The sequence below is a fragment of the Petromyzon marinus genome, chromosome 74 (assembly GCF_048934315.1).
Source record: "Petromyzon marinus isolate PM22_M1 ecotype Great Lakes invasive population chromosome 74, UKy_Petmar_22M1.pri1.0, whole genome shotgun sequence".
Classification (NCBI taxonomy): Eukaryota; Metazoa; Chordata; class Hyperoartia; order Petromyzontiformes; family Petromyzontidae; genus Petromyzon; species Petromyzon marinus.
The window spans coordinates 12,194,181-12,220,145 of NC_133740.1; the positions used below are offsets into that span (position 1 = coordinate 12,194,181).

The window sequence follows — 25,965 nt, forward strand, 5'->3', positions numbered from 1 at the left end:
TCCCCGTGGTCACGGGGATTTTTCTCCGGGTCCTCCGGTTTTTCCCTTCCCATTTGGCTACTGTAAATGTATACGCGATAATCCACTTAATTGCGCTATCATTTGTGGCCAGATCGCTTCTGAAAAAGAGCTATATAGCTCAGTGGGCCCTTACCTGGTAAAATAAAAGTAGTTTAGTTTTTAGTTCGGCTAAGACACCCAGACGCAGGGTTTCGAGAATTCAACAGTGCAGGCTCAGAAATATCCTGGACATGGCCATTATGAACCCCCAACAACAACAAAAACCGCTATTCGCCACTAAGTGGTGGTGTCACCACAGCTCTTGTGCCAGGCTATGTGCACTTTAAGGCCATGTGAAATGTCGAACGCCCGCTGGCAGGTCACGGGACTGACCCAGGTGCCACGGGTTGACTGAATGAGATGACTGGCCGATGCACCACCTGCGCCCCCTACTGTGCCAACCTGCTGTATTTTATCCACCCGGCGCTCCGCTCGTTGTTGTGAGCGTCTCTCCTCTGCCCTCCGCTGTTGCTGGAGGGCGACTGCCTCCATCTGCCAAGTAGCAGCGTCCTTCACGGGCCTCCTCCACAGACAGAGAGACAAACACCATCGAGTTTGTCCATGTACCTGTGCCGCAGGGCTGCGTGGAAGAGTCTGAAGAGTTGGGAAAGAGGGAGCACCAATGACTTTGCCTGGGATATACGTACGCCTGCGTCTCCACCTGCAACAAAGACAAAGATCCCCCGTGTAGCCTTAACAGACTGTTGGGCCAAGTGCGGTTAGCGAGTAGCAGCAGCAGCTATGAAGGCTGCCGGCACTGCGGCACACGAGGGGGTGGGTGGCCAGCACCACGCCCGGCCGTCTTTGTCTCCCCAGTGGCGATGTTTACCACACACCGCACCAGGTACAGCAAAACCTTTGATTGTGAGCATAACTCGTTCCGGAAACGTGTTTTTGTAATCCAAAGCACTCGTATATCAGTTGTGATCACGTGACGCTCAGCAGACAAAGCGTGTACACGTACACTGCTCGTATTGCAAGACCCTGGCTCGTTTATCAAATTAATATTTATTTAACATTTTTTGCTCGTCTTGCAAAACACTCGCAGACCAAGTTACTCGCAATCCAAGGTTTTACTGTACTCATTTGACGCCAAGTCGACCTAGGGGAGGCCCAGGACCGGTTAAGATAATCGTCACTGAATGTTGGCCGTGAGTGGGAATTTGACTCGAGTCACTGGGTTCGTAGCACTAACCGCCACGCTTGCAACACACACACACACACATGTACGCATCAGCCACAGCAACCGCAGCACCAGCAGCAGACAAATGCCAACAATAACAATAATCCACAATACAGGTTTTTTGGGTTAGATCACGTAAATATAAATGTGTCGTTAAACCCGCCACCACCCAACTGGTAAGGTTTGTCACGTAAACAAATCGTGCCAATTACTTACTGGTTCAGCACGCCGGAGAGTAAAACCCACCCACTAACAACATTTACAATTCCAGTGCCGTGACGTTTTGCAACCGGCATCATCAGGCGGTGCAGCCAGAGTTGTAGAGAAATCCTCCGGCTTCGGTTTTAAATAGAGGAATAAATGCGATGTCGTCACATCTCACTGCTCTCCTCTCTACTCATTGGTTCTTTCGGTAAAGTCATCACGTAGGTATAAAATAAAATAAATCACGGCGTTTCGGGCGCACACACAAGCGTCCGTCATCAGTTGGGAAAGCGTGGCCTGCTGCTGAGGCTGGGTGTAACTCGAGGGTTATAAAGAAGTGGCCGGGGCTAGTAATGTAAATGTGAGAAATTAGCGTGTTACTGTAAGATAGAAGAGCAGCCTCCTCTCGTTCAACAACTTCACTGGCTTCCTGTCCATCTTTCTTAACTCCTCACTCTAATATTCAAAGCTTTGCACGGTCGTGCCCCACCCTAACTCTCTTCTCCCATTCATTTATGTCCCTTCACGCTCCCTTCGATCTCAATATTCCCATCTGCTCACCGTTCCATCACCTCCTGGCGCCCAGTCTCGCTTCCGTTATATCTCTCTTCTTGCCCCGTGGAACAAACTCCCACTTCACGTCAGACTGTCACCCTCGCCTTTCCACCTTTCGCTCGGCCCTCAGCTCCTTTCTCTTCTCGACTGATTTTTCTCTTCCACTGCCTTCCACCCCGACCGGTTTCCTTGCCCGCCTCTAACTCACGCCCAGCCCCACCCTAATTCCTGACCCGGCTCCCACGTCTCACTTTCGATGTGGACCGAGCCATATCTTTCCCCCAAGCCCTGCACTGTTCTCCTCCATCGGCTCAACTGTCCGGCCACCACACCTGTCCCTACCACCCTCCACCTATCGTCACCCCATGCCCATTTCAACCACTTCACGCACGTGCCCCGTACCCCACTGCCTCTCATCCAGGCCGCACCCATCAGACATCCTCGCTCGCCATCACGTTCCACCTTAGTCTGCCTTACCTACCCCAGCAACATCAGCTCCATTCCCAGCCCCTGTCCCTCCATCCATTCCGTCACCTTCCTCACCGAACGCCGTCGAATTACATCTCAAAGCGCCCTAACAAAGGGCACTCTATAAATCCGGAATAGAATAGAAGGATGATGATTATTTAAACTTGCAAATCGACTCAAACTTCAAATCGTATTCCGCCACAGTTAGTCGTTTGCTCTCGCAGAGAGAGAGAAAACGACTCGGGGAGGCGCGGGGAAGAACCGCGGGCAAGCGGGACGACAGCCACGCGGTGAAGAGCCGGCGCTACCACCAACTGCCCCAAACTCCGCGGTCCTCTATACGCTGACGTGCTACCGGCCAACAAGCGAGCGCTTACACGCGGGAGGAAGCCACAGCGCGGGGGGGAAGGGGGGGACCGCTCCATCCCGTACAAGATGTAACGGGGTGGGAGTCCACGCTTTTGCTGTACCGCCCTTCTCCTGCTGAGCCAGCGCAAGCCTCCTCCTCGAGGCCCACGGGTAGAAGGGAGTTCCCGCGCCCGTCTGTGTGGTGAACCACCAACCCTCGCTGCCCCTCCGTAGCACCGGATTACACGCGGGCGCCACCAATCATTGCCTGTGCCAGGCTGGGTGCACTCTCGGGGCTGTGGCGAGATGTTAACTGCCACGCCTGGTATGGAGGAGGTCGTGGGTCAGATCCCAACCCTGGCACCTATATATTTGGAATTTGTGGTGTCTCTCTCTCTCTCTCTCCCCGTGATCTCGTGCATTTTTCTCCGGGTCCTCCGGTTTTCCCCGCCACATTTAGAATCAGCACCACGCGTTTTAGAGTATTTGGCTGCTATAAATTTCCACGGGATGATAAGCCGCTTCGTCGAGCGATCATTTGTGGCCAGGCCGCTTCTGATAAAAAGAGCTACGTAGCTCAGTGGGGGTCCTTACAACTGGTAAAATAAAAATATTAAAAATAGGTGGAATGGTGAAAGGGTCACTTTACATTTCGATTTAAAGCTTTCGTGACTGCAGGGAATCATCTTCTTTGGTTCTTTCGGTAAAGTCACGTATAATGAGAATAAAATAAAATAACAATAAAATTCTCACGACGTTTCGGCCACAACACAAGCGGCCTTCTTCAGGTGAAAGAACAGAACTGTCGGGACGACAGTGCTTCAAAGCACTTATTTATTTGATTTATTTTATTCTCATTCTACGTGACTTTACCAAAAGAACCAAAGAAGATGAAAGGGTCACTGTTAGATCATAGGACAGACCCAGGTGACTGGCAGATGCACCAACACCACCGCTGACCGTGACAGCACGCATACATACACATGCAAGATGAAGACCCACCAATGTAGCTTACTGAAGCTACCGGGGCGAGCGCTGTTAGCGAGCAGCACCTACTAAGTCCAGCACACAGCGCAACGAGGAGGGGGTGGGTGGCCAACGCCAGGCCCGGCCGCCTTTGTCTCCCCGAGTGGCGATGACGCACACACACCTCATCGATGCAGGGGAACTGCTGAGTCGGCATGTCTAAGAGGCTCTGTGGGGAGAGCTCCTGGTGAAGCACTGCCCCCAATTCTGCTTCTAGCCCTGTCTCCACTCCAGCTCCCGGCTGGCGGGTCCATCCACCTGAAGCAACAGAACAACCACACAGAGTGACGTCGTGCGAGTGAGTGGTCAGCGCGCTGTGCTACGAATCCGATTCCTGCTCACGGGAGATTATCTGAACCGGCCCTGGGCCTTCCCTAGGTCGACTCAGCCTCAAATTAGTACCTGGTGGGGGGTGTAAACATCACCACTGGGGAGACAAAGGCCGTGAGCAGGAATTGAACTCGGGACGCTGGGTACGTAGCGCAGTAAGCTGTTGTACGCACTCATTCAACACCTCACAAACTCCACTCACACTCACTCTGAAGACCAGGGGGAGATCATACAAACTCCACTCACCCACTCTATAGAACAGGGGTAGATCACACAAACTCCACTCACGTACTCTGTAGAACAAGGGGAGATCATACAAACTCCACTCACTCACTCTGTAGAACAGGGGGAGATCATACAAACTCCACTCACTCACTCTGTAGAACAGGGGGAGATCATACAAACTCCACTCACTCACTCTGTAGAACAGGGGGAGATCATACAAACTCCACTCACTCACTCTGTAGTACAGGGGGATATCACACAAACTCCACTCACTCTGTAGAACAGGGGGAGATCACACAAACTCCACTCACTCACTCTATAGAACAGGGGGAGATCACACAAACTCCACTCACTCACTCTGTAGAACAGGGGGAGATCACAGAATTCACTCACTCTGTAGAACAGGGGGAGATCACACAAACTCCACTCACTCTATAGAACAGGGGGAGATCACACAAACTCCATTAACTCTGTAGAACAGGGGGAGATCACACAAACTCCACTCACTCACTCTGTAGAACAGGGAGAGATCATACAAACTCCACTCACTCACTCTGTAGAACAGGGGGAGATCACACAAACTCCACTCACTCTGTAGAACAGGGGGAGATCACACAAACTCCACTCAATCACTCACTAGAACAGGGGGAGCTCACACAAACTCCACTCACTCTGTAGAACAGGGGTAGAACACACAAACTCCACTCACTCACTCTGTAGAACAGGGGGAGATCACACAAACTCCACTCACTCTGTAGAACAGGGGGAGATCACACAAACTCCACTCACTCACTCTGTAGAACAGGGGGAGATCACACAAACTCCACTCACTCTGTAGAACAGGGGGAGATCACACAAACTCCACTCACTCACTCTGTAGAACAGGGGGAGATCACACAAACTCCACTCACTCTGTAGAACAGGGGGAGATCACACAAACTCCACTCACTCACTCTGTAGAACAGGGGGAGATCACACAAACTCCACTCACTCTGTAGAACAGGGGGAGATCACACAAACTCCACTCACTCACTCTGTAGAACAGGGGGAGATCACACAAACTCCACTCACTCTGTAGAACAGGGGGAGATCACACAAACTCCACTCACTCACTCTGTAGAACAGGGAGAGATCACACAAACTCCACTCACTCTGTAGAACAGGGGGAGATCACACAAACTCCACTCACTCAGTAGAACAGGGGGAGATCACACAAACTCCACTCACTCACTCTGTAGAACAGGGGGAGATCACACAAACTCCACTAACTCTGTAGAACAAGGGGAGATCACACTCGCTCTCGCTCTGCGATACCTGACTGGGGCAGAAAGGTGCCCCAGTCAGGTATCGAACCCAGGCCCCTTCTTGCTGCGAGGCGCGAGTGTTACCCCTGCGCTGCCGCCACCACCACCCTACAGCCCTCGTAGTGTGTGGGGTTGGGTGGTGTGTGGAGTGAGTGGAGTTTGTGTGATCTCCCCCTGTTCTACAGAGTGAGAGTGAGTGGAGTTTGTGTGATCTCCCCCTGTTCTACAGAGTGAGTGGAGTTTGTATGATCTCCCCCTGTTCTACAGAGTGAGAGTGAGTGGAGTTTGTATGATCTCCCCCTGTTCTACAGAGTGAGTGAGTGGAGTTTGTATGATCTCCCCCTGTTCTACAGAGTGAGTGGAGTTTGTGTGTTCTAACCTTGTTCTACAGAGTGAGTGGAGTTTGTGTGTTCTACCCCTGTTCTACAGGGCGAGTGAGTGGAGTTTGTGTGATCTCCCCCTGTTCTACAGAGTGAGTGAGTAGAGTTTGTGTGATCTCCCCCTGTTCTACAGAGTGAGAGTGAGTGGAGTTTGTGTGAGCTCCCCCTGTTCTACAGAGTGAGAGTGAGTGGAGTTTGTGTGTTCTACTCCTGTTCTACAGAGCGAGTGAGTGGAGTTTGTGTGTTCTACCCCTGTTCTACAGAGTGAGAGTGAGTGGAGTTTGTGTGATCTCCCCCTGTTCTACAGAGTGAGAGTGAGTGGAGTTTGTGTGTTCTACCCCTGTTCTACAGAGTGAGTGAGTGGAGTTTGTATGATCTCCCCCTGTTCTGCAGAGTGGGTGGAGTTTGTGTGTTCTACCCCTGCTCTACAGAGCAAGTGAGTGGAGTTTGTATGATCTCTCCCTGTTCTACAGAGTGAGTGTGTGGAGTTTGTGTGTTCTACCCCTGTTCTACAGGGCGAGTGAGTGGAGTTTGTGTGATCTCCCCCTGTTCTACAGAGTGAGAGTGAGTGGAGTTTGTGTGATCTCCCCCTGTTCTACAGTGAGAGTGAGTGGAGTTTGTGTGTTCTACTCCTGTTCTACAGAGCGAGTGAGTGGAGTTTGTGTGTTCTACCCCTGTTCTACAGAGTGAGTGAGTGGAGTTTGTGTGATCTCCCCCTGTTCTACAGAGTGAGAGTGAGTGGAGTTTGTGTGATCTACCCCTGTTCTACAGAGTGAGTGAGTGGAGTTTGTGTGATCTCCCCCTGTTCTACAGAGTGAGTGAGTAGAGTTTGTGTGATCTCCCCCTGTTCTACAGAGTGAGAGTGAGTGGAGTTTGTGTGATCTCCCCCTGTACTACAGAGTGAGAGTGAGTGGAGTTTGTGTGTTCTACTCCTGTTCTACAGAGTGAGTGTGTGGAGTTTGTGTGTTCTACCCCTGTTCTACAGAGTGAGTGAGTGGAGTTTGTGTGTTCTACCCCTGTTCTACAGAGCGAGTGAGTGGAGTTTGTGTGATCTCCCCCTGTTCTACAAAGTGAGTGAGTGGAGTTTGTGTGATCTCCCCCTCTTCTACAGAGTGAGAGTGAGTGGAGTTTGTGTGTTCTACTCCTGTTCTACAGAGCGAGTGAGTGGAGTTTGTGTGATCTCCCCCTGTTCTACAGAGTGAGAGTGAGTGGAGTTTGTGTGATCTACCCCTGTTCTACAGAGTGAGTGAGTGGAGTTTGTGTGATCTCCCCCTGTTCTACAGAGTGAGTGAGTAGAGTTTGTGTGATCTCCCCCTGTTCTACAGAGTGAGAGTGAGTGGAGTTTGTGTGATCTCCCCCTGTTCTACAGAGTGAGAGTGAGTGGAGTTTGTGTGTTCTACTCCTGTTCTACAGAGCGAGTGAGTGGAGTTTGTGTGATCTCCCCCTGTTCGACAGAGTGAGAGTGAGTGGAGTTTGTGTGTTCTACCCCTGTTCTACAGAGTGAGTGAGTGGAGTTTGTGTGATCTCCCCCTGTTCTGCAGAGTGGGTGGAGTTTGTGTGTTCTACCCCTGTTCTACAGAGTAAGTGTGTGGAGTTTGTGTGTTCTACCCCTGTTCTACAGAGTGAGTGAGTGGAGTTTGTGTGTTCTACCCCTGTTCTACAGAGCGAGTGAGTGGAGTTTGTATGATCTCTCCCTGTTCTACAGAGTGAGTGTGTGGAGTTTGTGTGTTCTACCCCTGTTCTACAGAGTGAGTGAGTGGAGTTTGTGTGTTCTACCCCTGTTCTACAGAGCGAGTGAGTGGAGTTTGTGTGATCTCCCCCTGTTCTGCAGAGTGGGTGGAGTTTGTGTGTTCTACCCCTGTTCTACAGAGTAAGTGTGTGGAGTTTGTGTGTTCTACCCCTGTTCTACAGAGTGAGTGAGTGGAGTTTGTGTGTTCTACTCCTGTTCTACAGAGCGAGTGAGTGGAGTTTGTATGATCTCCCCCTGTTCTACAGTGAGTGAGTGGAGTTTGTATCATCTCCCCCTGTTCTACAGAGTGAGTGTGTGGAGTTTGTGTGTTCTACCCCTGTTCTACAGAGTGAGTGAGTGGAGTTTGTGTGTTCTACCCCTGTTCTACAGGGCGAGTGAGTGGAGTTTGTGTGATCTCCCCCTGTTCTACAGAGCGAGTGTGTGGAGTTTGCGTGTTCTCCCCCTGTTCTACAGAGTGAGTGGAGTTTGTGTTCTACCCCTGTTCTACAGAGTGAGTGAGTGGAGTTTGTGTGTTCTCCCCCTGTTCTACAGAGTGAGTGAGTGGAGTTTGTATGATTCTCCCCCTGTTCTACAGAGTGAATGAGTGGAGTTTGTATGATCTCTCACCAAGCAAATGAACATCATCTTCGCTGTCGTCATCTTCATCCGTGTCCTCAGCACCAGCAGCACCAGCAATAGCTTGAGCCACTGAACCGTCATCCCAGACACAAAGACAAAGATCCCCCCGTGTAGCCTTTGAGGGGGTGCCTGCACCACGTCAGACTGGCTTTGTCTCAAGAGTAGCGATGTTTTACACATCGCACCAGGTACTCATTTGAGGCTGAGTTGATCTAGAGGAGGCCAAGGACCGCTTCAGATAATCGTCACTGGAGTTGGTGGCCGTAAGCGGGAATCGAACTTGGGTCGCCAGGTTCCTCGTGCAGCGTGTTAACCGCTACACTACTGCTCCCCCTCACAGCGTACCAAGACAAGACAAAAATCCCCCACATAGCTTTAACAGACTTTTGGGGCAAGTGCTGTTAGCGAGGAGCAGCACCTATCGAGCCCGGCGCAGTACACGATGGCGGTGGTTGGCCAGCACCATGCCCGGCCGCCTTCGTCTCCCCAGTGAAGACGTTTACACATTGCACCAAGTACTCATTTGAGTACAAAAATAACAACCGCCATTCGCCACGAAGTGGCGGTGACATCACCACGGCACCTGTGCCAGGCCAGGTGCACTTCATGGCCACGTGAGGTGTCGAACGCTCACTGGCAGGAGGGTCACGGGTGAGCCCCAGGTGCCATGGGTTGACTGACTGAAATGACTGGCCGATGCACCATCTGTGCCTCCTACTATGGCACACAAACCCACACAGACATGTGCATACATGAGCCATGACCTATCCACTGCTGGATGACTACCCAATCTGTCGATATCAGTCACCGGTCTCTCTCTGCAACAATCCGTCCAGCACGGACAGGCGAGATTATATCACAGCTCCATCGCCAAGGCCCCACTGAGCTGCTATGTAGCTCTTGTTCAGAAGTGACCTGGATACCACAAATGCCAGCTCAAGGCATTTGTGATATCCAGTGGCTTCTCATCATGTGGAGATTTATAGCAGCCAATTACTCTAAAAGCACGTGATGTTCATTCCAAATGTGGAGGGAAAAACCCGGGGGAACCGGAGAAAAATCCACGCGACCACAGGGAGAGAGAGAGAGATATAGATGAGCAGCAGACAAATATACAGCAGCAGCAGCAGGCGTCAGGGTCGGCATCGAACCCACGACCTCCTGCATACCAAGCGAGGTAGTTAACATCTCCTAGCCACCGTGATCATGATGAGAGAGAGACACGCAAACTCCAAATATACAGCAGCAGCAGGCGTCAGGGTCAGGATCGAACTCACGACCTCCTGTATACCAGGCGAGGTAGTTAACATCTCCTAGCCACCGTGATCATGATGAGAGAGAGACACACAAACTCCAAATATACAGCAGCAGCGCGTCAGGGTCAGGATCGAAACCACGACCTCCTGTATACCAGGCGTGGTAGTTAACATCTCCTAGCCACCGTGATCATGATGAGAGAGAGACACGCAAACTCCAAATATACAGCAGGCGTCAGGGTCAGGATCGAAACCACGACCTCCTTCATACTAGGCGAGGGAGTTAACATCTCCTAGCCACCCTGATCATGATGAGAGAGAGACACGCAAACTCCAAATATACAGCAGGCGTCAGGGTCAGGATCGAAACCACGACCTCCTGTATACTAGGCGAGGTAGTTAACATCTCCTAGCCACCGTGATGATGATGATGAGAGACACGCAAACTCCAAATATACAGCAGGCGTCAGGGTCAGGATCGAAACCACGACCTCCTGTATACTAGGCGAGGGAGTTAACATCTCCTAGCCACCGAGGCACCCCACGTGGTGAACGTCCGCAACGGGCACGTTCCCTCCTTTGGCAGGATTGTGTCGTTCATTTCGCCAGTCAAAGTCTCACCAAGCCTCACCGAGACTCCTTTTCAAGAGGGTGCTGTCTTGAGGTGTTTGCCTGTGTTTTTAGCCAGCCGAAGTGACGGTATTTTCGTGCAGCCACTGGTGACCGTGCTGAGACCATCAACTCACTGTACTTGGGAACCCCGTTAAATCACAACTCAGTCTATGTGAGTCTACGGGTCTCCATGTGAGTCTATATGTGAGTCTATGGCTCTCTGAGTGAGTCTATGGCTCTGAGTGAGTCTATGACTCTCTGTGTGAGTCTATGACTCTCTGTGTGAGTCTATGACTCTCTGTGGAGTCTATGGCTCTCTGAGTGAGTCTATGGCTCTCTGAGTCTATGACTCTCTGTGTGAGTCTATGACTCTCTGTGTGAGTCTATGACTCTCTGAGTGAGTCTAAGACTCTCCGTGTGAGTCTATGGCTCTCTGAGTGAGTCTATGACTTTCTGTGCGAGTCTATGGCTCTCTGAGTGAGTCTATGACTTTCTGTGCGAGTCTATGGCTCTCTGAGTCTATGGTTTTCTGAGTAAGTCTGTGGCTCTCTGTGTGAGTCTATGGCTCTCTGAGTGAGTCTATGGTTTCCTGAGTGAGTATATGACTTTCTGTGTGAGTCTATGACTCTCTGTGTGAGTCTATGGCTCTCTATGTGAGTCTATGGCTCTCTGAGCAAGTCTATGGTTTCCTGAGTGAGTCTATTGCTTACTGAGTTAGTCTATGGCAGGGGTCTCAAACTCGCGGCCCGCGGGCTAATTGCGGCCCGCGGAACAATATTTTGTGCCCCCCTACTTGACATCAAATTTAATTTATTTTATTATTATTATTTTTCCATAGCTCAGGCTCGTGACAGCTTCCGGTGTTTGTTGACAAGTTAGCCAAAGCGCATTAGCAACGTTAGTCACTTGGTTGAAACGTGATTCCGGAGTGACACCAAGTGGAAGGAAAATATATCCTGTCACCCAGTGCAAGGTACAGAGGACTTAGGAAGTGGGCGGACTCAACAAGAGTAATCAGTGACCTAATAAAGACAACCGAGTGTTGCAATAGGAAAGGGAAAATAATTACATGGATAGCAAGTAGCATGAGATGGGTGGCAAAAACAAAAGCCAAATGGTGGTTAGAACCTGAATATTATAAAGAAGAAGTTATAGATTATTATTACAAGAGAAACAAAGACAAAGAAAAAGGACAGATACGTGCAATCGCAAAAGAAAACGAATTTACCAAGAACAATTTAATCAAAAAGAGCAAGAAATTTAAAGATATAAAACATGAGACGATGCACTTGATGTTAAGAATTAAGACAGGTGGAGTAACATGGACACCAGAGTTAGCTCAATGGTATCCAGAGAGATTTTGTTAGAGCAGAAGGATATGTAGGATGTAAACAAAAATAAGAAAATCCAGATCACTTTATTTACGAATGTGAAAGGTATAAACACCTGTGAGAGAACACAATTGATAAATTTAATAATGATAAGGAAAACGAAGTGCTCAAAAAAAGCACTTGTTCAAAGAAAACTTGAAGAGGAGGGTGTGGAGGAGGCCATTGCTCTGCACTGCATCATCCATCAGCAGGCCCTTTGCAGTAAATGCCTGAAGTTTGACAATGTGATGTCTGTCGTTGTGAAATGCATCAACCATATCAGATCCAGGGGCTTTAAGCACCGGCAGTTCCGCGCCTTTTTAGAGGCATAGAGTCAGCATATGAGGATGTGCTCTACTTCACCGAGGTGCGTTGACTCAGCAGGGGAAACGTCTTGAAGAGGTTTTTTTGAGTTGAGAGCAGAAGTGAAAGCCTTCATGGAGAAGGATGGGATGGCTGTTCCTGTGCTAAGTGATCCCAAATGGCTCATGGACTTAGCTTTTCTTCTTCTTTGGTTCTTTCGGTAAAGTCACGTAGAATGAGAATAAAATAATAAATTGATAAAATAAAATAACACAATAATATTCTCACAACGTTTCGGCCACAACACAAGCGGCCTTCATCAGGTGAAGGGGACGAGACTGCCTGGAGGACAGCGCTGGAATGAGAAAGCCACGCTGAGCTTAAAGGTCATGATCTCAGCGTGGCTTTCTCACTCCAGCGCTGTCCTCCAGACAGTCTCGTCCCCTTCACCTGATGAAGGCCGCTTGTGTTGTGGCCGAAACGTCGTGAGAATATTATTGTGTTATTTTATTTTATCAATTTATTATTTTATTCTCATTCTACGTGACTTTACCGAAAGAACCAAATAAGATGAATCCTTGCAGTCACGAAAGCTTTAAATCGAAATTTAGCTTTTCTTGTTGACATCACACAGGAGCTGAATGTACTGAACAAGAAGTTACAAGGCCAGGGGCAGCTTGTCAGTGCTGCCTATGACAAAATCAGAGCATTCTCCACAAAACTTGTGTTATGGAAAGCCCAGCTCTCTCATTTCCCAGCATGCAAGGCACTCATGGACGCGGGCACACCATTCAGTGGTGAGAAGTATGCTGATGCCATTGTAAAGCTACAGGAGGAATTTGATCACAGGTTTGCAGACTTCAAGACACACAGAGCCACTTTTCAAATTTTTGCTGACCCCTTCTCCTTCGATGTGCAAGATGCCCCTCCTGTGCTTCAAATGGAGCTAATTGACCTGCAGTGCAATTCTGAACTCAAAGCCGAGTTCAGGGAGGTGAGTGCAAAAGCAGACAAGCTTGGACAATTTTTTGAGAGAATTGCCCCCCACCTTCCCTGAGCTTTCCAGGATGTTCAAGCGGACCATGTGCCTATTTTGGGAGCACATATCTGTGTGAAAAGCTCTTCTGCACCATGAATTTTAATAAGTCTAAGTACAGGTCCAAACTTACTGAGGGTCTCAATTGCTTCCTCCCTCAAGCCAAATGTGGCTCAGCTGTGTAAGAAGAGGAAGCGCTGTCAGGTCTCTGGCAGAAAGGAGTAGGTAAGAGAAGCCTATGTTCTGAAGAACCGTTCATGTTCTGAACTGTTATTAATAAAAATTGAGAAGATTGGATCAGTTGTACTTTTTTTTGGAATACTTGATGCGGCCCAGCCTCACCCAGACTCTACCTCCAGCGGCCCCCAGGTAAGTTGAGTTTGAGACCCCTGGTCTATGGCTATATGAGTGAGTCTATGGCTCTCTGAGCGAGTCTATGGCTCTGAGTGAGTCTATAACTCTCTGTGCGAGTCTATGACTCTCTGTGTGAGTCTGTGGCTCTCTGTGTGAGTCTATGACTCTCTGTGTGAGTCTATGACTCTCTAAATGAGTCTATGGCTCTCCGAGTGAGTCTATGACTCTCCGAGCGAGTCTATGGCTTCCTGAGTGAGTCTATGAATCCCCACTGTAATCCCTGTGGCTGTGTGGCTGAAACCTGGACTGGAACTCAGGCTCTCAGCAGCGCCGGCTCAGAGCCGTCTCTGCCCTCCCAGTTCCACCCGGCCGCCTCTTCCCAGAAGCGCGTTCTCAACAAGTAGGCGCCTACCTTTGCCACCGCTGCCACCACCGCCGCTGTCACCGCCATCTCCAGCATCCTCTTCAATGTCCGTGTCACTGTCCATGTGAAACTCTGGGGCTTGTTGAGGAGGTTTCGCTGTCAATTCCACGGATTCACCTTCGTCAGCTTGGCAACTTCTTCCTCCTCCTTCTCCCCTAACTCCTTGCTCCTCCTCCACCTCCAAATCCTCAATATCAGTCTCACTTCCCGAACTCTGCAACTCTTGCTGCTGCTGCTGCTGTTGCTGATGGTGGCGGTGGCGAGGAGTGACGTCCAAGACTTGGTCCGACCTCCTGGTGAGATTCGCCTGGGGTCCCAAGAGGATTGGCTGAGAGGCCGTTTGGTCTGTGGAACGTGACGGCGATAACCATCAAGGCCGGTTCATGACGGAGCTGCCCGACCGACCCCCCACACTCCCCCACACCCCCCCCCCCAGAGACCCGCCCCTACCCCCACACCCCCCCCAACCACACCCACCCCCCCCAGACCCGCCACCCCCACTGCCCCCCCCGCTGCCCTTCACACGGACGTGGGCCGTAGTCCCGCAGCGCTCCACCTCACATCTCTACTCACTACAGAGGGCACCTCCCCCCCCCCACCCCCCACCACAGTGGCAGCTGTCCCTGTGCGGAACAACGCGACTCAGAATCCTTCCCTGATAAGATAGTGAACATCACCCCCCTACTGGCAGGCTAACGCCTGCTCGCAGGCCAGGTGCCCAGTCACCCCGTGTCTGCCGGTAGGGCGGGGAGCGATGGTTGCTGCTATGCGGTCTAGTCTAGCCATCGTGACGTCCGTTACGCACGGAGATAACGCAACGATCCTTCGGACGACGTGTCTGGTATTCTCCACGCGGAGTCGCCCACCAGCAAACTCCGTAGGGCTATCACAAATGATAGCTCTACGAAGAGGCTCGTCACCGCGTGGAATTTTTATAGCAGCCAAATACTCTGATAATACGGGGTTTTTTTGTGGGTTAGATCGGATGAATATATAGAATGTGTCGTTAAACCCGCCACCACCCGACACGGCCAACTAGTAAGGGTTGTCACGTAAACAGAACGTGGCCAATTCGTCACTAGCACAGCACACCGTTGTGTTGGCGAGCCAAGCTACAATATTTACAGCCAAATACGGGAAGAGGGAGAGAGAGACGCAAACTCCAAATATACAGCAGGCGTCAGGGTCGCGATCCAATCCATGACCTCCTGCATAGCAGGCGAGGTAGTTAATGTCCCCTCGCGCCCGTGGGGAAATGTTATTACACACGAATTTCACTCGTGTACAACCCACCGTCCCACCCTCCCACCCCCCCCACGTTACACACGAGACAGAGGGAGACACGGACGGACAGAGTTAACTTTTTTTCAACCTCGAGACGGAACGACGTTAACCGGCGATCGCGACGAGAGGCGGCGTCTCGCGAAGACCGGGGCGGGCGCGCACGGTGATCACCTCTTGCGGAGTCCGCCTCGGACTCGGAAGATGAAACGTCGAGCCGCAAGCACTTCCTGGGAGCTGGGACCAGTGGGCCAGAGTCATCGAGCTCCTCCTCACTACAGCGACGTAGACACACACACACACACAACAACAACCGTCGTTCGTCACCGTTGTGCCGGTGACGTGACCAAAGCGCTTGTGCCACGCTAGGTACACCTCGAAGCTATCACGTGAAGTGTGAAATGCTCGCTGCTGCCAGAAGGTCACGGGGCAGACTCAGTTGGCAGTTGGCGTGATAGCTCACTACAGTGACCTGTGATCCAGAGGTCGCTGGTTCTATTCCATCTCCTGGCACAGCAGTTGAAACAATGGTAGCAAGATGAATAAATCAATGCGTTGCTGGTTCGGCGAATGACCGTGTGGTTGAATGGTTGTGTGGTTGAGTGGTTGCTTCGAGTAAGCCACGTCGTTGAGAGGTTGTGTCTTTGAATGACTTAACAAGTCGGTTGGTGAGTGACCGTGTGTGTGGTTGAGCGTTTGTGAGATTGGGTAGGAGACTGACCATGTGATTGAGTGGTCGTGTGGTGGCGAGGCTGATTGAGAGGTTGGGTAGGTGAGTGACTGTGCCATTGAGTGGTTGAAGCGGCTAAATGATTTGAGTAGTTGTGGAGTTGAATGTCGTTGGCGGTCTAGTGGTTGCGTAGTTGGCTGGCTTTGAGTGGTAAGGTTAAATTTCGGGTACAATTTTAAGTATTGCTGCTGCTGATAACATTCCAAGGCCTTAAGCGGCCTTTAACCATTTCACATTCAACAACTCACGGCTTCTCCGATCTGGCGATTTACATCTGCCCCGTGTGCCGAGAACTAAGCCTCTGCGCCTTGGGTGACCGCGGGCCTTTGAATGCGCTGTGCCAAGACCACGGAATGCCCTGGCCACCAGTGGCTAGACGGGCGAGCTCACTCACCCTTCTCTAAAGACTCACCTTGTTTCGCCTGCAGGCCTACACTTCCCACGTATGACCAGTACACTCTGGACTTTGTAGTACCTTAGACTCTCGATTTATGCAGGTGCGGTTTGTCCGATTTGCGGATTAACTGCACCGCTGAGATTTCGACATGAATTAATAACTCGTGGATTTTCCCTTAAGCCCAAATGAATCATCTAAAAAAACGGCTATACATTGTTATTCTTGGAAATGTTTATTACAAGATCGCGTGTTTAAACGGAACAAATATGTGCTCCGCTAAATCCAAAATCCATGCGATCGCCCCTACAGCACAGTAGTTGCATATATTATCAACGGTGGGCGGAGTTTGATTGATGTTGACTGGCGTGGCTCTGCTGTCATCCACGTAGTGGGCTGAGTCTTCTGCGTGGCAGCAGGGAAGTGTTATCACTGTGCACGCGCATCATCGAACAGTTCATCGTACATTTTTGGCATAGAGATCCGTGGAAATAAATTTTGATATAAAGCTTTCGTGACTGCAGGGATTCATATTCTTGGTTCTTTCGGTAAAGTCACGTAGAAGGGAGACAATAAAATAATAAAAATATAAAACAATACAATTCTCACGACGTTTCGACTGCAACTGCAATACAAGCAATCATCATCAGGTGTGATGATTGCTTCTTGTGTTGCAGTCGAAACGTCGTGAGAATTTCATTGTTTTATATTTTTATTATTTTATTGTTTCCCTTCGACGTGACTTTACCGAAAGAACCAAGAATATGAATCTGTGGAAATGTTTTGTTTTAATTATTATTATCCGCGGCCATCCTCCCCGTCATTAGCGAAAATATTCGAGAGTCTTACTGCATTTATATTTCCTAATATCGTGCTTGGCGCACTGAGATCCCCCGGATGAAATGCACCTTATGAATGTGAACTATTATTAGTATTAGGTGGTCAAGCGGTTGAGCGGTTTAACCTGTCTGGGACCACGGTGTCGGAGGGAGAGAGTTGTTCATCAACGATGGTTCGACCTGCACACGTCACAACACACGTCATACACGCTACAATACAGCCCTACACGCGACGCACAAGGTACATCACAGCACACGCACGTCGTGACGCACACAGGCACCACACCGTAACGCACACACCACGTTACACCACGTACATGTCACAGCACGCATTATAGTACAAGAGAGAGACAAAGATCCGCCGTATAGCCTTAACAGACTGTCCGGGGCAAGTGCTGTTAGCGACGAGCACCTACGAAGGCCGAGACAGCAAATGAGCGGGCGCCCGCACCACGCCCGACTGGCTTTGTCTCCAAAGTAGCGGTGTTTAACGCATCCCATCAGGTACTCATTCGAGGCTGAGTTGATCTAGAGGAGGCCAAGGACCGCTTCAGATAATCGTCACTGGAGTTGGTGGCCGTAAGCGGGAATCGAACTCGGGTCGCCAGGTTCCTCGTGCAGCGTGCTAACCGCTACACTACTGCTCCCCCTCACAGCGTACCAAGACAAGACAAAAATCCCCCATATAGCTTTAACAGACTTTTAAATTTCGATTTAAAGCTTTCGTGACTGCAAGGATTCATCTTCTTTGGTTCTTTCGGTAAAGTCACGTAGAATGAGAATAAAATAATAAAATAAAATAAGACAATAAAATTCTCTGCTCATTGGAGCACTGTCGTCCCGACAGTTCTGTTCTTTCACCTGATGAAGGCTACTTGTGTTGTGGCCGAAACGTCGTGAGAATTTTATTGTCTTATTTTATTTTATTATTTTATTCTCATTCTTTGTGACTTTACTAAAAGAACCAAAGAAGCTTTAACAGACTTTTGGGGCAAGTGCTGTAAGCGGAGCAGCGCCTATGAAGGCCGGCACTGTGGCACACGAGGGGGTGGGTGGCCAGCACCACGCCCGGCCGCCTTTGTCTCCCCAGTGGCAATGTTTACTACACACCGCACCAGGTACTCATTTGAGGCTGAGTCAACCTAAGGGAGGCCCGGGACCGGTTCAGATAATCGTCACTGGTGTTGGGCGTGAGCAGGAATCGAACCCGGGTCGCCAGGTTCATAGCGCAGCGCGCTAACCGCTACACTATCGCTCCCCACTACACACAATGCAACACGCACACACACACATATATATACCCAGGCACGCACGAACACCTCCCGCACCCTCTCTCTTGTCCCACCCCTCTCCTCTTTCCTTCCCCATCTCCTCCGCTCACCTCTACCACCCTCTCTCCGCTTCTCGTCTGCCCCTCTTTTCCTCTACCTACAAACCTCCTCTCCGCTCCCTTCTCATCTCCTCACCTGCCCCTCTCCTCCTCCTCCTCGGCTCCAAGCAGGAGGGGCTCCCGGTGGAGCCGGTGGCGATGACGCGTGGCCCCCCGTCTCCTCCGCCCGATCTCCCCAGTGGGGGGGGAACCACGGGGGTTCCACCCAGCACCAGCGCCGCTCCACCCAAAGCGCCCCCATAGTTCCGCGTCTCCTCCAGCGGCAGCTGCCGCCGATGCCCTCCCTATAATGACGCACGGAATTACACAGAACAACAACAACACTGGGAAACACCCAGACCCAGGGCTCGAACCCAGGTTCTCAGCAATGCTGGCTCAGTGTCTCTGACACGGCCATCATGAACGCAATGAGGGACACCCAGACCCAGGGCTCGAACCCAGGTTCTCAGCAATGCTGGCTCAGTGTCACTGACAGGGCCATTATGAACCCACTGAGAGACACCCAGACCCAGGGCTCGAACCCAGGTTCTCAGAAATGCTGGCTCAGTGTCGCTGACACGGCCATTATGAACCCACTGAGAGAGACACCCAGACCCAGGGCTCGAACCCAGGTTCTCAGAAATGCTGGCTCAGTGCCTCTGACACAGCCATTATGAACCCACTGAGAGAGACACAGACCTCGAACCCAGGTTCTCAGCAATGCTGGCTCAGTGTCTCTGACACGGCCATTATTAACCCACTGAGAGAGACACCCAGACCCAGGGCTCGAACCCAGGTTCTCAGCAATGCTGGCTCAGTGTCTCTGACACGGCCATTATGAACCCAATGAGAGAGACACCCAGACCCAGGGTTCGAACCCAGGTTCTCAGCAATGCTGGCTCAGTGTCTCTGACACGGCCATTATGAACCCACTGAGAGACACCCAGACCCAGGGTTCGAACCCAGGTTCTCAGCAATGCTGGCTTAGTGTCTCTGACACGGCCATCATGAACGCAATGAGGGACACCCAGACCCAGGGCTCGAACCCAGGTTCTCAGCAATGCTGGCTCAGTGTCTCTGACACGGCCATTATGAACCCACTGAGACACCCAGACCCAGGGCTCGAACCCAGGTTCTCAGCAATGCTGGCTCAGTGTCTCTGACACGGCCATTATGAACCCACTGAGGGACACCCAGACACAGGGCTCGAACCCAGGTTCTCAGCAATGCTGGCTCAGTGCCTCTGACACGGCCATTATGAACCCACTGAGAGAGACACCCAGACACATCATTGCACCCAAAGTCAACCCAATTCCCAAATTCTCAAACCCACCTCCTCTTCTTCCAGCCAGGAATCCTCGATGACCAGACCCCTTCCCCGGCCTTCCTTAGGAATCCCTGCTGATACATTCCCAGTGTCAGAATTCCCAGTGTCGGAATTCCCGGTGTAGGAATTCCCAACTCCTGCTGATGATGAATCCTTCCCAGATTCCTCTCCCTTCCCCACATCCGATTCGATCCCCAACTCCGCCCACAAATCATTAGTGGTGCCAGTTGACGGTTGGGGAATCTTGGAATTCTTGGATTCTGTCTCTCTTCCTTCTGGAATCTTCCCTCTCTCTTCTGCCTCTCTCTCGGAATTCCGTGATTCTTTCTCCCCACCTTCCCGTTCCGCCTCGCCGATCGATTCCCCTCTCCCGTTTGTCCGGTCAGATTCGTCGGGAAAAATATCCAAGTCGGAATCTGTCTCATCTTCTCCCGCTGCAGCAGCAGCAGCAGCAGGGTGAACATCATCATCAGCAGCAGCAACAGCAGCAGCAGACTCATCATCATGAGCAGCAGCTTCTCCGGTAGGTTCCTTGTTCGAGACAGAGGCAGCGACGGTCCGGCTCGTACGGAAAATCGCCCGGACTTCTCCAAACGAGATGACGTCTCCGTCGCGAATCTCGTATCTGGCGTGGGGCCGCAGGGTCAGGCGGCCCCTCCTCGTGCCGTTCAGACTGCCCAGGTCTCGCACGAACGCCGGGCTCTCGTCGCGAGCGTCCCTGGCGTCATGGCCGCCGCCGCCGTCGTCGCCGTCAGGAGGGGGAGAGGCCTCGAAGGCGGCGTGACGTCGGGAGAGAGAGGCGACGGGCACGCAGACGCCGCACCCCGGGTCGCGCCCCACCACAGTCTCGCCGGCGAACAGGGGGAACTCTTGAGGTTGGAAGAGAGAGAGAGAGGGAGAGAAAAACGATTGTACGTCTGTCTGTATGTCGGACTTCTTTTGCACCGTACGTAGCCAACCGCGCTAATCGGAGAAGTTCTAAAGAAAGGAGTTTGTCAACCTAGATGATGATTTTAAAGTGCATAGTTCCCAGCGACGTACTGATATCGGAAGAGCGTTCCAGACGGCCGCAGAGGCGCATCTGAAAGCGCGCGATGCGGTCCACGTCTTTGCTCGACGGTCAGCCAAAAGCCGCTGCTGCTCCTGCGATGGTCACCGGAGTTTGCGCGATGAACCACAAGTACCTCGGCGAGGCACTTGTGGTTCTTCCGTGACAACCACGAATGAGCAGAGATTGTTGACGGACGAGCGAGATTCCGATGAGTGGTGGGCGAGAGGATCGATTGCCGTCGCGAGTGCGAGGGAACGTGTTGGTGAATGGAGCGATTTTGTGGGCGGAGGGAATGAGAGAGGCAGGGTGAGACGGCCATAATTCGGGAGAATACAAATGAGACAGAACCAATGAGGCAGGGCAATTGAGACACACAATACCAACGAGACAGAAAATAAAAACGAGACGTCACAGGACCTTTTCGCCAGTATCAAAGTATGAAAAATAAGAATAGGTTTTACACTTTCTGGTCTGACACGTGCATCGTCCTTGTACCGTTCAACTTTTGGCGTTCTCTGGTATGACACTGGCGGTGAGACGAGGCCAGAAAGAAGGCTGCTGTCTCAGTTTCAAAGACAATGCATCATAAAACACATTCTCCTGCGGAGGGAGCTGGTAGGAACGTCGGGTTGCTCGGTCAATGGCCAGGGTCAACGGCGGCACCACGTGGTGCATTCAGCACAATATGCCCGACTGTGAGGGGCGGGCACAAGCCGGCGTGAGTAGGTTACACGTTGAGTTTTATAAGGGCACCACGGGGTGACCAGCCCCTCCCCACCCAGCCCCTCCCCACCCAGCCCCTCCCCACCCTCCCCTCTCCACCCAGCCCCACCCCTCCCATTTTTGTATGCACGACGGACGGACGGACACAATAATCCCCTGTGGGCTGGTGGTGTAACCAGGAGGTTCCTACACAGTATAACCAGCGTGTGCTTGCATGTTCAACTACAAATACTGTGTGGTTAATGCAGTGCTTGATTCCTTGCAAAATATTTATATTATTGTGTTTGAGCATCTTAACAACCTGTGTTATTGCTAGAAAGGGTAAAACCTAATTCTTATTTTTCATACAAATGAGACGAGACACATCTTATCATGACGGGGCCAAATACATCAACAGGAAAGTACAGGAACCCTTGTATATACATTTTATTTTACCAGGTAAGGTCCACTGAGCTATATATATTTTTCACAAATAATAGCTCAAAATGGCTTATTCTGTGGAAATGTATAGCAGACAAATACTCTAAAAGCATGTTTCTAAATGTGGAGGGAAAACCCGGAGGAACCCGTAGAAAAATCCTACGCGACCAGGGGCAGAGACATGAAAACAAGCGTCAGGGTTGGGATCGAACCCACGACCTCCTGTATACCAGGCGAGGTAGTTAACATCTCCTTGCCACCGTGACGATGATGAGAGACGCAAACTCCAAATACACAGCAGGGGTCAGGGTCAGGATCGAACCCACGACCTCCTGCCTATCAGGCGAGGTAGTTAACATCTCATAGCCACCGTGATGATGATGAGAGAGAGACACGCAAACTCCAAATATACAGCAGCAGCAGGCGTCAGGGTTGGGATCGAACCCACGACCTCCTGTATACCAGGCGAGGTAGTTAACATCTCCTAGCCACCGTGATGATGATGAGAGACACAAACTCCAAATATACAGCAGCAGGCGTCAGGGTCGAACCCACGACCTCCTGCATACCAGGTGAGGGAGATCACATACTGTATAGGTTGTGTGCGCGGCTGTAGTACAGTATACAAGTGTGTACAGTATATTATTGACGGTAACATAGTACTACACTTCAAATGCATAATGACTTGAGTAATGGACATTCCACATTCCCATGCCGAGACAAAGTAAGCGGGTACGTGGCATGCGTGATTGTGTATAGAAGTGTGCGCATTACGATACTGTATCATTCTAATTATTAACAACCACGCTTCCATTCACTTCGTGTCGATGGCGACAATTCCACGTTGCCGTGCCGATGCCAAGTCCATCCACTGCACTGGCCGCCTGACAACGCGCGCGCGCGTGTGTGTGGGGGGAGCGGTGGCGCAACGGTTAGCGCGCTACGCTGCCCGACGATCCGAGCTACCATCCGAGTTCGATTCCCGCTCACGGCCAACACCACCAACAGCGACTATCTCAACGTGGTCCTGGGCATCTCCTAGGTCGACTCAGCCTCAAATGAGTTACCCGGCGCTGCTGTGTGTGTGTAGTAAACATCGCATCACTGGGGGAGACAAAGGCGGCCGGTACTAACAACTTGCCACAACAGTCTGCCAGAGGCTACACGGGGGGGAGGGGGATATTTTTTTTGTCTTTTTAGCTGCCACGACGTTAAGGTGGCGGAATGAGACGGCACTCGCAGAAGCTTTAGCCACAACGACGTTAGTTGACGATAACACGGATCAGCAACAACAATAATAACAACAACAGTTACGCGTCTTTGTAGCCGTGCGATGTTTTGTTGTCGTTTTACCTGTTTCTGAGAAGCAATCGTGACCTAAGACTCTGAGGACTGCCACTGCGGTCTCCCTCATCCTCCTCCTCCTCGTCTTCCTCCTCTTCGTCTTATCTCCCGCCTCCTCCTCCTCGTCTCTCTCCACCAGCGCTTGCGTCTGGTCCAAGTTCATCTTCGTCTCTCTCGTCCGTGTCCGGGGGAGACTGAACGACGAGGGTTGTTGGTTGCCGTGTGCGCGAGTGGTTGGTTATTACTCAAGGGATTTGCAATGGCGAGCTTGAGCTGCTACTTACTGTACCGTGGGTGTTGCGATGGATTCGTGAGGTAAAATTATTCTTTATTTTTTTTTACAAAAAAAACGGGTGCAGGCAGAGGCTTTCGTTTGTCAGGTAAATCGCGCGCGCCGTGTTAAAGTGTGTAATGTGGTTTTTGTTTGTTTGTTTTGTTTTGAGCTGCCTTTTGTTTACGCGGTTGACCCATTCGCGCCGCCCGCCCGATGCGATTCGCGCGCTTTTTGTTAACGAGGAGGAGGAGGCGTGGGCCCGGGGGCGTTCGCCTGTTAACTTTTGTGTGGATTTATATTCGTGCGTTGTAATGCTTATGTCGCGATGTTAAAACCAATAAAAGATAAAGTCCTCTTACGTAAATGTGTATCGCTGTACCGTTACACGCGCGATTTTCGTGTGTATTTAATTATGCAGTTTCAAGAGCTGAACGGCTAATCATTATTTTCCGGTTTTTATTTAGGTGAAATAGAACTTTACGAGTGTCGACGCGAATATTGTAACTCGTTTAAATTAAAACCTTATCTGCGACTTCGTTGGGCTGAATCCTGCAAATCAACCCGTGACGTAACGCGCCAATGCATCCTCACCCAAGATGGCAGCACGCAGCTTCGCGAGCCGCCATCTTGGTAAGGGGCTTACACTCTGGGAGATGCGGATAAAAGGAGCACGTGCATTCGATGACACACTCGGGGTAGAGGAGACGCGCGCATTGATCAAGTTCAGATCCTTACCCAAGATGGCGGCGCGCAGCTTGACGTGTCGCCATCTTGGTATGGGGCTTACGAGTGTGCGGCGACGTCATTGTGTTGCCAGAGCTTACCAGCTCAAGCTGTTTGTCACCTCCAAAGGCTGTCTAAGTTCGTGCTTGGGAATTGAACGTTACTATGGCGGAGGTGCATATTCTATCGATAGGAAGACCACAATAAAAAAACACGCAAAAATGAACTCAACGCGCTTGCTATCATGTTTTGGCCAGGGGGAAATGTGTTTTTGTTGTTTTAAAGTACTGGATTGTGTTATTGATCAATTGGGGTCACAAACAGCTTAAATCATCGCCTCCTACTGGCAGACTGATGCACAGGGACAGCTGCCACTGGGGGTGCCCCCTAGGCTAGACCACACAGCAGACTGATGCACAGGGACAGCTGCCACTGGGGGTACCCCTAGGCGAGACCACACAGCAAACTAATGCACAGGGACAGCTGCCGCTGGGGATGCCCCTAGGCGAGACCACACAGCAGACTGATGCACAGGGACAGCTGCCACTGGGAGTGCCCCCTAGGCGAGACCACACAGCAGACTGATGCACAGGGACAGCTGCCACTGGGGGTGCCCCTAGGCTAGACCACACAGCAGACTGATGCACAGGGACAGCTGCCACTGGGGGTGCCCCTAGGCGAGACCACACAGCAGACTGATGCACAGGGACAGCTGCCACTGGGAGTGCCCCCTAGGCGAGACCACACAGCAAACTAATGCACAGGGACAGCTGCCACTGGGAGTGCCCCTAGGCGAGACCACACAGCAGACTGATGCACAGGGACAGCTGCCACTGGGGGTGCCCCTAGGCTAGACCACACAGCAGACTGATGCACAGGGACAGCTGCCACTGGGGGTGCCCCCTAGGCGAGACCACACAGCAGACTGATGCACAGGGACAGCTGCCACAGAGAGACCCACAGATCCAGTAGGGGGGGGCAGGGTTCGAATCATTTGAGTTCCCCCGCTAAGGTCTCCACCATTTACAGCCCCCGGTTTTGCGGGGGGGGGGCTCAACGTGCACGGCGCAGGCTCGAGAAGAGACGGGAGGCCGACGCGATTATTCGGAAGAGCGGCGTCGAGATGGGACGCTAACAGAGGCGGCTCGTGAAAGATGCTCGCGACCCTTGCAGCGAGGAGGCGGCGGTCCTTCACACAACAACAACAGCAGCAGCAACGGACGGCGGAGGAGCGGCGGCGATCGACGGCAAGCGGCGATCGACGGCGCGCCGTCTGCCGCTCTCCACTACCGGTTCCGTGGCCCCCTAGCCAGCAAGCCTTCTCGATGTGCCGCCTTCACCTGGGCAGCCACAAGGCGAAGGTCCACCGTGGGGCCTTCGCGGGCTGCTGGGGCGAGTGTTGCTGACGAGCACCTTATGGAGGCCGGCACTGTGGCGCGCTAGGGTCAGCACCACGCCCGGCCGCCTTTGTCTCCCCAGTGGCGATGTTTTATCACGCGCCGCACCAGGTGCTCATTTGAGGCCGAGTCGACCTAGCGGAGGCCCAGAACCAGTTCAGATCGTCGGATGTTGGTGGCGGCCGTGAGCGGGGATAGGACCCGGGTCGCCGGGTTCGTAGCAAAGCGTAGCGCTTGGCGCTAGACTAACGCTCCCCACTGGGTAGCCACACGCACACAGGCGCACA

At 51.6% G+C, this 25,965-nt stretch overlaps 1 protein-coding gene across 1 annotated transcript in view; it reads right to left on the reverse strand.

The window, feature by feature from the left end:
- LOC116957415 (uncharacterized) overlaps positions 1-25,925 on the reverse strand; it is a 52,761-nt gene extending 26,836 nt beyond the window's left edge. The window contains exons 1-9 of the mRNA XM_076056200.1: positions 23,294-25,925; positions 19,753-20,615; positions 18,517-18,724; positions 17,176-17,230; positions 15,262-15,362; positions 13,795-14,151; positions 8,440-8,520; positions 3,969-4,102; positions 628-721 (exon numbers count right to left, since the gene is read on the reverse strand). Coding sequence (XP_075912315.1) covers positions 628-721; positions 3,969-4,102; positions 8,440-8,520; positions 13,795-14,151; positions 15,262-15,362; positions 17,176-17,230; positions 18,517-18,724; positions 19,753-20,615; positions 23,294-23,447 — 2,047 coding nt within the window. The 5' untranslated portion in view covers positions 23,448-25,925. The remainder of the gene's footprint in view (positions 1-627; positions 722-3,968; positions 4,103-8,439; positions 8,521-13,794; positions 14,152-15,261; positions 15,363-17,175; positions 17,231-18,516; positions 18,725-19,752; positions 20,616-23,293) is intronic.
- Positions 25,926-25,965: the final 40 nt, after the last annotated feature.